Source organism: Phaenicophaeus curvirostris, chromosome 17, assembly GCF_032191515.1.
Source record: "Phaenicophaeus curvirostris isolate KB17595 chromosome 17, BPBGC_Pcur_1.0, whole genome shotgun sequence".
NCBI classification, from domain to species: Eukaryota; Metazoa; Chordata; class Aves; order Cuculiformes; family Cuculidae; genus Phaenicophaeus; species Phaenicophaeus curvirostris.
This window is the reverse complement of record NC_091408.1, coordinates 7033584-7046982: the sequence shown is the minus strand read 5'-3', so window position 1 is coordinate 7046982 and position 13399 is coordinate 7033584. Positions and strand designations below refer to the sequence as shown.

The 13399-nt window shown below is 48.0% G+C and overlaps 1 protein-coding gene across 5 annotated transcripts in view; it reads right to left on the bottom strand.

Moving 5' to 3' along the window:
• TBX5 (T-box transcription factor 5) overlaps positions 1-13399 on the bottom strand; it is an 83598-nt gene that overhangs the window by 21984 nt on the left and 48215 nt on the right. For all 5 annotated transcript variants that reach the window (XM_069870942.1, XM_069870938.1, XM_069870941.1 and 2 more), the window contains exons 3-6: positions 13253-13347; positions 10657-10776; positions 9596-9743; positions 7093-7245 (exon numbers count right to left, since the gene is read on the bottom strand). In XM_069870942.1, the coding sequence (XP_069727043.1) occupies positions 7093-7245; positions 9596-9743; positions 10657-10776; positions 13253-13347 (516 nt within the window). The remainder of the gene's footprint in view (positions 1-7092; positions 7246-9595; positions 9744-10656; positions 10777-13252; positions 13348-13399) is intronic.

Sequence of the window (13399 nt, the reverse complement as noted above, 5' to 3'; positions counted from 1 at the left end):
AGCAAACCCTGCCAGATGTCTGCACAACCAGATTATTTTGCTGTTTTCTCATCTTATAGTCATTTTTTTCTAAAGGCCATTTATTTATTTCGCCCAGTTCGTCCCCAAATCACACATAAAGACCCCATCACCCCTACAGTGGTCCTCATGAACGTTCCCATTAAATCTGGACCTAATTTAACACATAAATGGAGCATTGCTTTTTTTTTTTTTGGTCACACATTTCAGATTTAAAAAAAAGAGTTGAACAAACAATCTGTTTGATCCAATTTGCTACTTGAGCTGTTCTGAAACAGTTAAACAGGGGTATATTTTATAGTTAAAAGCCCTGAAGAATCAGACAACCAGCTGTGTATTTGGCAAAGAAACTGCCTATCAGTTTCCACTGGAGAGGTGGTGGCATTTCTATAATGAATAATAGGCATTATTCAACATTTCTATGAAATTTGCATTCTGAAGCACACTAAATGTACGGGTTGTCCTCACTCGCCGACCCCAATGGCAATATTTGCTCGCATAAGTGAAGCCCTTCACTGAGCAAGGATTTATAGCATTGGCACCAGCACACAAATGTACAAAGGGCCGGATTCATCCCAACCTAACCGACAGCATTTTAAGCAAGGTACTAGAGAACCTCATCTCCTGACATTCTTGCTAGAATCAATGGAGAGATATGAGGACTGCCAGAGGGCACTGGGGCTCTGACGTGGGTAGAGTTACCCTCACAGGTCCCCAATGCTCTCCATTTCCATCAACAAGCTAGCCCCTAATTTAAGGACCTCAGCTGAATGCCCTCTTTGATGAATCAAGCCTTTAAACACCCACAAAATGCTGGACAAAATATCATATGGGACCTCAGCCTTGCAAATACGTTGCTTTATGAGTAGAGAAGTCCCCTAACCCTCATCAGAAAGTCTCTTACAACAACGTCTCTTACAGCAACAGTATCAGCATATGTATTGACAGCAAAAGACTCATGTGAAGCACAGCTCGCTTCAGCCTCCTTAAAACTAAAGATCTGCTGGATTGAAGGCATCTAGGAACCAGGAACTAAAGAAGGCTGTAAACTAGGGTCTCAGCTCTCTGGTGTACTTCAGACGGATTTCAGCAGGAGCTTTAAGAACAGTTTCCCTATATGAAAGCCTAAGGGCATACAAGAAAGCTGGAGAGGTGCTCTGGATCAGGGAGCACAGGGATAGGATGAGGGAGAATGGTTTTAAGCTGAAAGAGGATAAATTTAGATTAGATAGTAGGAAGAAATGTTTTCCTCTGAGGGTCATGGCCCAGAGAAGCAGTGGCTGCCCCATCCCTGGAGGTGTTCAAGGCCAGGTTGGATGGGGCTTTGAGCACCCTGATCCAGTGGGAGATGTCACTTCCCACTGCAGGGGGTTGGAACTGGACTGGCTTTGAGGTCCCTAATGACCCAAACCATTCTATGATTCTGTGATAACTGATGGCATCAGCTCTAGCACTAACCCAGAAGAGCCCAAGCCAGATTTAACAACACCATACACAATAAAAGAGAAAGAGTTAGTGAGATATTTTGTTTGGCCAGTTTTCGTCTGACTAACAAATTATTTCAGAGGTGGAAAGGCAAACAAATGAGTGGAAATAACCACCTTCTGGATCAACTTTACCATAGCAAACCCCTGCTTAATTGACTGAAACTTATTGCAGGGGGGGAAGGAAAAGCTGTCAGAAAGTCAAATGACAATTACATCATGAAAAATAAAAATATACAACACTCTGCAAGTTCATTAAGACAAAGTGCCCAAAGCTAAGTTCTACAGCACAGATTGAACAAAACTGTAGAGCTCTGTTTATGTATTTGTTCCTGAAAGGAACTGATGGCAAAGTTCGTTTCTGACCACCAATTTCTAAAGCTGCTGCAGATCCTTTGAGACAAGAGCTTTCCAGGGTGAAGCTCCCAGATTTACACTTTTCAGAGCTCATCTGACCTATGGGTTATCTTCATTCTAGCAGGAAGTGACAGTTCCCAATGAAATCTCAGCACCGCTCCTCTGTGCTCCTTTCTCTGGGCTAACTGACCACCAGGCACTTCTGCCAAGACATTTCCCACGGCATCTTTAGCTCCTGCATGATAATATTAGTCACATCGAGGAAAGATCCTTTACTTTTTCATTTATTTCTTTTGGGTATATGTGTCTACATGCTCTTGAATACTGTTATGGCTGGAATCAAAACTGCCAGTAATACTTAGTATTACTTCTTGTCAAGCATTTGCCATAAGACGATTTTTTTCAACTGCTTCTAACTTTACAAACTTTTGCTAGAGCTGAAATATTCCACACTGGATATATGCCCTGGACTCCTTTTCATTTACTTATTTAACTATCAACCAGTCCCCACTGTTTTGAGCACTTCAGCTAAAGGAAAACAAAGCACTCTGAGGCTTTTCTGCAAAGCATCTTAAAGGCTGGGCATTTGGAAAAGGGACTTCATGTTCGGCAACAGGAGATCTTAGTTTATGAGTTCTCTTCCTGTGAAAATCTGCTCCACTTGAACAACTTAAAAGCCTGAGTGGGGAAAAGAAATCACCATTCAGGTTGCCCCATTTAGTGATGAAGACATCCGGGTGATTGACCTTGAGCTGAGCACACATGGACCTCCCCATGTTGTTGGGACACAGGCTGTACCCACCCTGCAGGTGACCGTGGTCTTGCTTGGCATGGCAGAGACAGGCAAGGAGCATCCCTGCCACCAGTGCCACCAGCTGTTCTGGGAGAAACTGAAAGGCTGGGCTTCGGCATTGAAAGCACAGAGCCTTTTTCTTTTGCACTCTCACATACCCCAGGTGGAAACCAAGTCAGCAAGGAGGAGGAAAGCAAACCAGAGAAGTGGGAAGGGAAGGAAGGGAAGGAAAGAAACAGATGAAGGCAAGGTGCCTGCTGAGACTGTGTACATCTGGCTGGGTCAAACAGAGGAGCTGGATGGGGAGCTGGGACTCAGAATATAAGGTAAAGGCCAGGGAAAGGGAGGGCTGCTGGCTGGAGGAGAAGATGCTGAACCCAGAAGCCAGTAAAGGAAATGGGAGGGACTGAGAGCCAGTAGCTTGTCAGAGGTACTGGTGAGAGACAGAGGGGCTCATTGAGAAGGCTGTTGGCTGAACTGGGAGACAAGAAGGGAGGATGAGAAGAGACAGACCTTGCACAGTATTGAGTTGGACAGGGAGAAGGCCGGTCGGGAGATGGGAGTGAGGCAGCACGTCCAGCAGCAGCTACACCTACACAACCCTGCGAGATGCCTTGACAGAGTGTCAAAAGCCCATGTGCTCACAGGAAAGCCACATAGGCAGCTCCCCAAAATTCAGCAGGACAGAGCACCAGATGACTTGGCCAACTTACCTGCACTCTTTTAGTTCAGGGGTCTTGCTGAGGGTGGGATGAACCTATATATTCTGAAAGCCCACCAGCACGTTCCTCTATTCCCATCGGCTATTTGGAGCAGATTAACCTCAAGCCAAGCCCTTCTCTCGCTCTCCACATGGATATGGTGCACATAACATTTCTGGGTGCTTATAGCATTCCAGCTGGGGCTAACATTTCCTCGGAGGAATTTGGGCTACCAAGACTGTTAAATAACTTAAGGGTGGGGGGAACTCAAATCAGCATAAAAACAGGTATCCTGAGGGGGGGAAATCAATATAAAGCCCAAGTCCACCTAACGGGGAAAGTAGGTTGTAAAAATTAATGAGAATAATTGTTGTGAATTCTTGCTTTTGAAAGAACCCTCATGAGGGCAGAACCTTAATTATTTCTGTCTATTAGGGTTCATTTCCTGGACCTAAGCAGCGAGCTAGTACCTAATAAATACAAGCCAGTAACACAATGATTTAAGCTACAGCAAAATGGTGCTTAACTGCAGGGGAAGTTAATACTTGGGAATCAACCTGATTGCAAGCACCCATTGTGTAAATGGCAAGGAAATGAAATGTGCATGTGACCTATTTTAACACCTCAATATTTCTGGGGGTTTTTTTCAGGGTTTCGGAGACGGGGGAGGGTGCTCAACTGAGCTGCTGACAAGCACACTGAAAACTTTACCAAAACTTTCTTCGTACCTTAAGCCTTTTGGGGAGAAGGGTTGGGGAAAGGGAGATCCCAATATGCTTAAATATCTTTTCAGGCTGTCTAAAATATCAGGGGAAATAAGCACAAGCCCTCCCCACTGGGTTTGCAGCTGTGCTATTGAAATAAACTGATGGATCAGAACTCAAGCAGCTATTTCTATAAGCTGTGTAAGCATAGACTTAAATGCTCTTCTAGGCAAATCATACAATTAATCATAGAATTATAGAATGGTTTGGGTTGGAGATGACCTCAAAGCCCACCCAGTTCCAACCTCCTGTCATGGGCAGGGACACCTCCCACTGCATCACGTTGCTCAAAGCCTCATCCAGCCTAGCCTCGAACATCTCCAGGGATGGGGCAGCCACCACTTCTCTGGGCAACCTGGGCCACTGCGTCTCCACCTTTACAGGAAAACATTTCTTTCTAAGATCTCATCTCAATCTCCCCTCTTTCAGCTGAAAACCATCAAAACCATTATTATATTAATACTGTAATATAATTCACTTACAACATAGCTCTTGAAACCTAAATTTGTTTGTATAGATGCGTGTAAAATACACAGATGTATATAAACTGTGTGTGATTGCATGGAAAGGAAAGTTGGCATGAAGGATACGCTGTAGGTGATGGGTGGAAGTGGGAGCGAGATGGTTGTAAATGGGAAAATAGGTAGCACATTGACAAGGAGACAAGGAGATGGACAGACAGATTCTCCTTGGGGACCTCAATGCAGACAACAGGCAATACAGAATGAATTGCAACATGAAAATACATTTTGCCAAGCAACATCTCAAAAAAAGCTAAACTCTGGTTTCTGCCTGTGGAAAGGCCCCACCTGCCATTCAATTCAGCTGCATCGGCAACAGCATCAGCTGCATGTTGCCTCAGCCTTGGCATTATTCTCCATCTGCACTGGGGCAAGCTACAAGTTTTATTCCCTTCCCTGGAGGGAGATGCCATTAAGGGTAGATCATTCCCTGGTTTATTTTTATGGCTCTATCTCTCTCAGTTGGGTCTTTATCTTGGGGCTACAGCAACTCTTTATTTGTTCCCCCAACGATTCACTGCAGCAAGAGGAGGAACGGGTGTGTCAGGGGGCAGGGGGATGCCAGTGCACGTAAAACGTGTAGGGGGGGGTGTAAAATATGTAGTGGTGTCTGGGTGCGGGTGACTGCTGGGATGCGAGCTCGTGTGTGTCTGTAGGGATTCCTGCATTTGTCAGAGCGTGTGTTTTGACAGAGACAGATACACAGATGTCATTTCTTATCAACCAGATGTTGTTGATTTACAATCAAATATTCCTGCTCCTCCTAATATGGCAGTTTTCCCAAACTACTGTACTTACATGTTTCTGCTTTGGTTTTGTTTTATTTGCATGATCATTTTTTTTCAATAAAACAGTCCTATTTTTCTTCAAAGGAAAGCAGTTAAATTCAGGTCTGTTTTCTCATAGGGAAATGTCTTTAAAGTGAGCAGCGTGTCCTGTATTATTAACTCCCAGTTCTATTAACATTATATTCTTTCTCCAAATCTATCATGCAGAAGTTAAACTTGATTTTATAGCATCCACAGTGGAGTTATAATTTAAGGCATAATTTGGCGAGGACTCAGTTTGGATTCAGTTTGCTTGTTCTGGTTGTGCCAACAGCTCCTATTTTAAAGGGCAGGGAAGTGTTTTCTTTTCTCCCTAGTTACAGGGAAACACTCTTTACTTCTCCAGCCTGACTCTGCTCTCTGCATCTCCCTTGCTAACTGATGGATGGAGAAAACGCAATCATTTCACGCAGGTTTAGGAGCTTCCTACTTACATCTCCAGGAAAGCATCCAGGATTTATCCAGGGTGTTAAATGACCTTTCGCCATTTGAAACAAGCACACGATTTCACTCTGTCAAGCGCAAAGGAGCCATCCTACCTGCCCGTAAGTACCAGTTAGAGCTTGTAGTAACTGCTTTCTGTGCAATTTGGGGAGGAATCAGCTTTTTCCCCAAAGGAAAATTGGCTTTTGATGGGGCTTTGTCTTCGAGAGGGGCTACTGGGGTCTGTGGGCAGTGGTGAGGGATGCTCAGTGGAAGGCATTGCTAAACAGGTCTGCTGATAATTACCCCAGCTCTGAGTGCTAAACTGCATCTGCTGAGAACTACCCCAGCCCTGAGCCTTCTTCCAGCTCCTTCCTTGATGAATGGGGAAGCCTAAAGCCAAGTAGGGGAAGGAAGGGGGACAGCAGCCCCGCGGAGGGTTCCCCCCGGGCGGCCAGGCAGAGGGGACCAGCAGCAGGGACCCATGCATGTCCCACAGGAGCACCCCAAGAAAAGCTTACTTGCTTTTTCCCCCTCCCGCTTTGTTTTGCTTGGGCAGGCAGGAGCTGATTTCAGGCGCAGAGCCTCCCTTTCCTTCCAGGGCCTCCTGGCTGCCAAGCCCGCAGCCCCCCGCCGACCTCCCCACAGGGCTGGGGAAGGAGTCCTTCCCAAACAAAGGGCTGGAGCGCGGGCAGCCCGGGTTATCAGCGCCCCGACTGTGGCGGGGAGCGCCGGGCTCCCTCTGCCAGATTAGGGGGCTTTGAGCGATGCGGGGGAAAGAAGATAAAGCCAACTTCCTCTGCTGGTCGTCTCCTCTCCAAGCAAACCGTCCTGTTGAGCTCATTCCCCCTTGGCTCGCCCTAAGCCCCATCTTTAGGCGCTTTGTCTGTGTCGCCAGGAATAACAGAGCAGATGGGATGGGAGTGGGGTGAGGGGAAAGGGAGAAAAAGAGGGGACAGGGAGAAGGAGAGGGAAGAAGCAGGGGAAAAAGAAGAATGGGGGTAAAGCAGAAGAAGTATTGGGGGTAGAGAAAAGGAGGAAGAAATAGTGGGGGAAAGAAGAAGGAGGAGGTTGGGGAAAGAAGGAGGAGGTAGGAGAAAAAGAGGGTGTGTGGAAGTAGGGGAAGGGAGAGCCAAGGCCCTTGGGAGGAGGAGCGCAAGGAAGAAAGGAGAGAGGATGAGGTTTTGCCTGCTCAGTCCCTCACCTTGTGGTTTTGGTAGGAGGTGACGGCGATGAAGGCGGTCTCCGGGAAGACATGGGTGCAAAAGGCGGTGTTCTTGGAGCCAAAGCCATTGTTTTCGTCTGCTTTCACGATGTGGAGCCGGGGCTGGTATTTGTGCATGGAGTTCAGGATGATCTGGACAAGGGGAGAAGGAGAAGATATCCCATGGGAATGGAGGGAGCACAGAGTGGCACAGCCCTGACTGGGAACAGGGAGAGGAGGAGAGAAGCCACAGGTCTTCTCACCCCCATCCACATAAGCTTCACCCTCTTCAGGAGAGACCTCATTGCTCTGTACAACTACCTGAAAGGAGGTTGTGGAGAGGAGGGAGCTGGGCTCTTCTCCCAGGTGACAGGAGACAGAATGAGAGGGAACGGCCTCAAGCTCCACTAGGGGAGGTTTAGGCTGAGCATTAGGAAAAAATTTTCACAGAAAGGGTCATTGAGCACTGGAACAGTGCAGGCTGTAAATTGGAAGGGGGAATATTTAAGCTAGACATTAGGAAGAAATTCTTCGTGATGAGGGTGAGGAGGCATTGAAACAGGTTACTCGGGGAAGTTGTGGGTGCCCCATCCCTGGAGGTGTTCAAAGCCAGGCTGGATGGGGCTTGGAGCAACCTGATCCAGTGGAAAGTGTCCGTGTCCCCTGCAGGGGGGTGGACCTGGATGGGCTTTAAGGTCCTTTCCAGCGCAAACCATTCCACAATTCTATATGTGAACCTGCGGCTGGGGGGCATCTCTCCACCTTTCCAGGCTCTTCATAACCCCCAAAGCCCCACCTAGCTCACCAACACCACCACGGCCCCAAAGGAGGGCAAAGAGGCAAAAAGGGGGGAAGGAAGAGAAAGGATGGGGGGGAAAGGGGGGTTGTTAGTGTTCCCTCCCCACAGAGGATGGGAGAGGAGGGTGGCGGGGGGACGCGCTGTGCTCAAGATAAAAAGCGGTCCCTGCTCGGTCCCGGGTCAATCTCGGGGGGGTCAGGGGGCGGCGGGGGGTCGCTTGGTCCCGATAATGACTGCCGGACCCTTGGCGACAGCGAGACGCAGCGCGCCCCGCCGCCGCCTCCCCCATCCCGAGGGCTTAAGCGAATTGCTTTGACATCCAGAAAAGTCGTAGACATCAACGGTGAACGATCTAATGGTTTTTAATTTCATTACAGCGACTCTAATTGAGAGACTCCCGGTGCAGCTCCTCCTCTGAAGTCCCTTATTGTCCCCTTCGGTCTGTTTAGAGGGACTTTTTCCCCAGAGCCGCCTGGTCGCAGCGGGGGATGCTCGGCCCCGTCCCCCCGGGCCGGATCCGTGCTCCCCAAAATCACCCGGGGAGTGGGAGATGCTCCCCCGGCTGCGCTGCTGCGGAGTCCCCGCTCTCCTCTCCCTCTTCCCGAGGGAACGTCCTGATCCCTGGAAAGCAGCGCTTGCCAACCGCGTTGTCCCCAGCTCAAAACAAAAATGAAATAAAATTAAAAAAAAAAAATAATAATAAAAAAGAATTCACCCACCCACCTCCAGCTCGAGGTGAGGAGGAGCGCTCATAAAAAGCTGCTCAACACTGAGGAGGGTTTGGAGCTTGTCTGGCCATTTGCCCCAGCAGCCCCTTCCACTTCTTAGCGACCACATGGGCGAGGATTTAATAACACCAGATTTATCATTAAAAAGAGAAGTAAAACAAAAAAAAAAAAAAAAAAAGAACTTGGAAGAAAAAAATAAAACTGAAGTGTTGAAACGAGGCTGGAGAAAAATACACCCTTGGAAAGGGATGGCGGGATCTGGATTCCCATACCCGCTTAAGTAATTATATATATATTTTTATAGATATATATATTATTCATACATGCACATATATATTTGCTCAGAGGAACAAGCATCTTTGGAGACCTTCGAAGGAGGGCTGGTTCTGGCTGCAGAATTCACACAAGCTTTGACGGCCCCACGAGCCTAGCAAAGACCTTTTTACATCCAAGAAGCTCTAGCGGGATTTCAATTTCTTTTTTATTGTCTTAATTCTTGTTACTTTTTTTTTTTTTTGGATGGAGGGATCCACATGGGTTTGGGTCCTATTTCCTCCAATAATTATGCCTGATTAATGTTACCTGTTTGCCAGATCCTCGGAGGTAACGAGCAGATTTTAAAGCTCCAAGACTCTCCATGAGGTTAAAACCAGTTAGCTAAAGAGTCAATTAAGCCAGGAGCGTTTTGCCCACTCGTGGACTCGAAACTCAGGGGGTCTGTAAGCAATTCCCACGCAACGTCGTGAAATAACCCGTTTTTAACGTTTATGCTTCCATCGTGGGGATGGGGGTGGGATGGGGGTGGGATGGGGGTGGAGGGAAGGAATTGGGTTCTTCATTGGGGTTAATCCCACCTTCTCAGGGAAGAAAAGAGCACCCCTGCCAACACAATGGGTGTAGGGATAGGTGACATTGCCCTGATCGTGGTGGGGAGGCTACACGTCGTGGTGCCCCTTCTCCCACCCCCGGTACTTACATGTCCGAAGGGATCGAGGTGGTTGTTGGTGAGTTTGAGCTTCTGGAAGGAAACCAGCTGCCTCATCCAGTGGGCACCGGTGGCTGGGGAGTCAGGATGCACGTACAGCCTCCCGGGCATGGCCGGCTCTGCCTTCCCCGTCACCGACCTGCGTGGGGACACGGGCACTGAGCTCCGGGCAGGGGAAAGTCTCCCGTGGGCTCTTTGCACCCTTTCCATCCCCTCCGGTGGGATCCTTCCCATGGGCTCCTGCTCCCCAACCACCCTCTCCAGTGGATTTCCTCCCTTGGGCTCCTGCTTTCCATCCATCCCCTCCGACGGGATCCTTCCTATAGGCTTCTGCACCCCTTCTGGAGGGACCCTCCCGTGGCTGCCTGCTCCCTTTTTATCCCCTCCGGTGGGATCCTTCCCAGGGGCTCCTGGTCCCCGTTCTTCCCCCCGCCCCGCTGGGGTCCTTCCAGTGGGATTCTGCACCCCATCCTTTCCCGTGGGTCCCTCCCCACCAGGTGCCCCTGCCGGCGGGGGGCACTGGGGTGCCGGGCGGTCACGCCGGGCTTGGGGAGAAAAAGCATTTGCAAACACTACTCCGGGAATTAATTGAGCTCTTTGGCACCTTTCCCGGCGGAGATGGCTCTCGCTGTTTCCCCGTTTAACCCCATCCTTCCCTGCCCCCTCTAATCACCGGCACCAGGTGCAAAGCACGGACCGTGTACCGATCCTCAAAGATTTTCTTGCCTAGAGATTTATTCCTTAATATAATTAAACTATTATCTCCACGATAGGCAATAATCTCATAGCCAAACAAGCCTACCGCTATCACTAACTCGTTGCGACAGGTTTCTCCCTTTCTGTTTTGGTGCATTTCCCCCGCCAAAGACTGTGGGAGCATCCCAGGAGGCTCAGGTGAAGCCCCTGGAGCCCAACAACTCTCCTTTGCAGGGGAAAAAAAGGATGAGCGGTTGACTCAAGGGCATCTTCCAAACTTTGCTGTCCGAGTTGGGCCAGCCCGGAAAGGCTGACACAGAGATCTCCTCCCTCCCCTTTCCCCTACGCGTGCATACCATTTATTATCTGCGAATTTGTATCTGTGGTCATCCGCTGGTACAATATCCATCAACAGTATGTACTTGGTTTTTGGATTAAGGCCAGTGACCTTCACTTTGTAACTGGGGAACATACGCCTATTAAAAACAAACAAATAAAAAAAAATTAAAAGCAAAGAAGAGAAAGTTTCCCGAGTTACTTTTGGTCTGGGTGTCCCCTTCCCCTGGGCTGTGGGAGATGTTTGGGTCCCGCTCCAGCTCCCAGCTAAGGCGAAAATTACGTTATCAAGGCAGAATCGTAATTATGAGACTGGTGGAGTTATTTATTCACCTATTCGTTCCTATGATTGCCTATTCATATTTTTTTCCTAATTATTTGTTTCTCCGGGAGTTCTACTCTCCCTTCTTTGAACAAATCTGCTCGTGAGAACTTTTGGAAGCAAGTTACTTCCCTCTGTACACGAACCGCTGGAAGAGGAGGGGATACTTGCCAAAAACAAAAAAAAAGAAGAAGAAGAAAAAAAAGCAAGAAAAAAGGCAAATACATGTTTTTATAGAAATATATATATTTAAAATACCCCTATTTCTATCAACGGTTCATTGTGCAGATATGAAAAAAAAAAACCTGCTCACATTCAGGTGTGACACCAAATCTGTGCACAGCATACAGAGACATCAGCAAACACACCTGACAAATACTTGGAAACGCTCGATACACAGTGAAGACAGGGGCTCTTCGAAATATTTTCCATTACTGCAAGGCAGGGACTTAAAACACTGGTGTTATTTTAGTTCGAGCTTTCCAAATATTTAAAAATAAAGCAGATGAAAACGTATCCCTTGGACTTTAAACGCGCATTAACAAAAACCCCCACGCCTCTATAAATACGGTGCTCTTATCGCTGCCACGGGGCATCTGGGCTGGGCTCTAATTCCGATATAAAAAATCGAGGGAGGGGGAAAGCTACCAAGGAAGAAAGCAGGGATTTGGCTTGAATATTTTAAGAGAGAATTAACCAAATTCTACCTGAAGAATGATCCCTAACTTCATCGAAAACACCTGAGCAGCAAGAACACGGACTTCTCCAACAATAAACACGGGGAATTGTATAAATAAGGGAAGCTATCCCATACCTCCCCTAAAGCCCCTGCACTGTAAATATCGACTTTATTGCCCTCCAGATGAGCTTTCTGTCCTCTGCAATATTTGTTTGAAATCTCGGCAAGGTGGTTTATGTCTCTCTCCTTGCGTTGCTTTTTTTTCGGGGAACTGGTTGGATTTTTTTTTTTTTTCCGGACGGTCCCTCAGCTCCCCCCGGGTCCCAACACCAGGCTGGGGGGTCAGCGGCATCCCAGCCCCCAGCAGCTTCCACCCCTCTCCTCTTTGTACCCCTTGGACACAAAATTCTTCTTTAAATCCGAGGTTCAAGGGGAAGACGAGCCGTGAGACGGATCTATTCGCTAAAACTTTATACAACCAGCTCGGTATTTTTTTTTCCCCTCCCTCTTCAGGCAAATTTTGGGAGACCACAACAAATACTAGATGACAGAACAAAATGAAAGTTTGACTCCACATTGTTTATGGTGCCCTTGCAATCTAAAGCTACTACTATTTCTACTCGTGGAAAGTTTCCTCCTCCCTTCCTCCGAGGATTTTAATCTAAGACCACAACGAAAAGAGTCTCTCTGCTCCTAGTTTGCTGATGGGACTGGAGAGACTATTTTACTGGATCTCGCTGGCTTAGGCACTCTTCGATTTAACAGTCCTCCAACGTATTAATATTAAAGATAAAGTTAAACAGCCTCAAATATACACGCATAAATATCTACAGATCAAGTTTACTAAGGCGGTCATGGAATCGATTACGCTGGTCCCAATAAAATTGGATTTGCGAGGCTGTATATTTTTCTACACACCCGCACAAACGCGCACACGTCGAGAAATGTGTATCTGGGCGCAGTTAGATCCTCATGCTCTTTATTTACGGGCGCATCTCTCTCTGCATCTAAGCAGCCTTCGCTATCAGTATAAAAACAGTAGCTTAAGACCACATGTACTTTTAAATAGGGTGGCGTACGTGTTCTGGATATATTCGCCTCAGTGTGCACATAATAAATAAGAAACTTCTGTAAACAGCACAAGGCGTTGCAAAACTGCAGCAGGGACGAGCTTTGCCTTTAATTAAAAAATAATAAAAATTAAAAAAAAAAAATTAAAAATAACGAAACGGCCCAGCGAGTTGCTCTAAACAAAATTAGGGTTTGGCCAAGCGGTTGCAGCTCGCCTTCGCCTGGAAAACTTCCAAAGGCCTGAAAGTGGGATTTCACGATCCAACTGGTCTGGTTAAAGAAAGAAGCCAGAAGAAACAATCCCTCCGGTCTCCATCCTCGCAGAGAGGGCTCCGCACCGGCTGCTGGGGCTGAGACAACCGCACAGGGCAGGGGGATCGTCAGGAGAGACGAAACCGGAGCGATGTGAGGGAGAGGGGGGACACGGACACGGATCCCCACGCACAGGGATGAGCGAACACGCGTAGGTCCCCCCTCCCCGCAGGCGATTCCCCCCGCAAACACGCACAGGGGGATGCTCCCCCCTCCCCGCCTTCTCTCTTACCTCCCAGCCTTTGTTATGATCATCTCCGTCCCCACTTCGTGGAACTTCAGCCACAGCTCCCGCTCGTGCAAAAACACCTTTATCCCCTCCATGCCCTGCGGAGGAGGAGGAGGAGGAAGGGACAAGGCGTCAGCCCCGAGCCGGGGA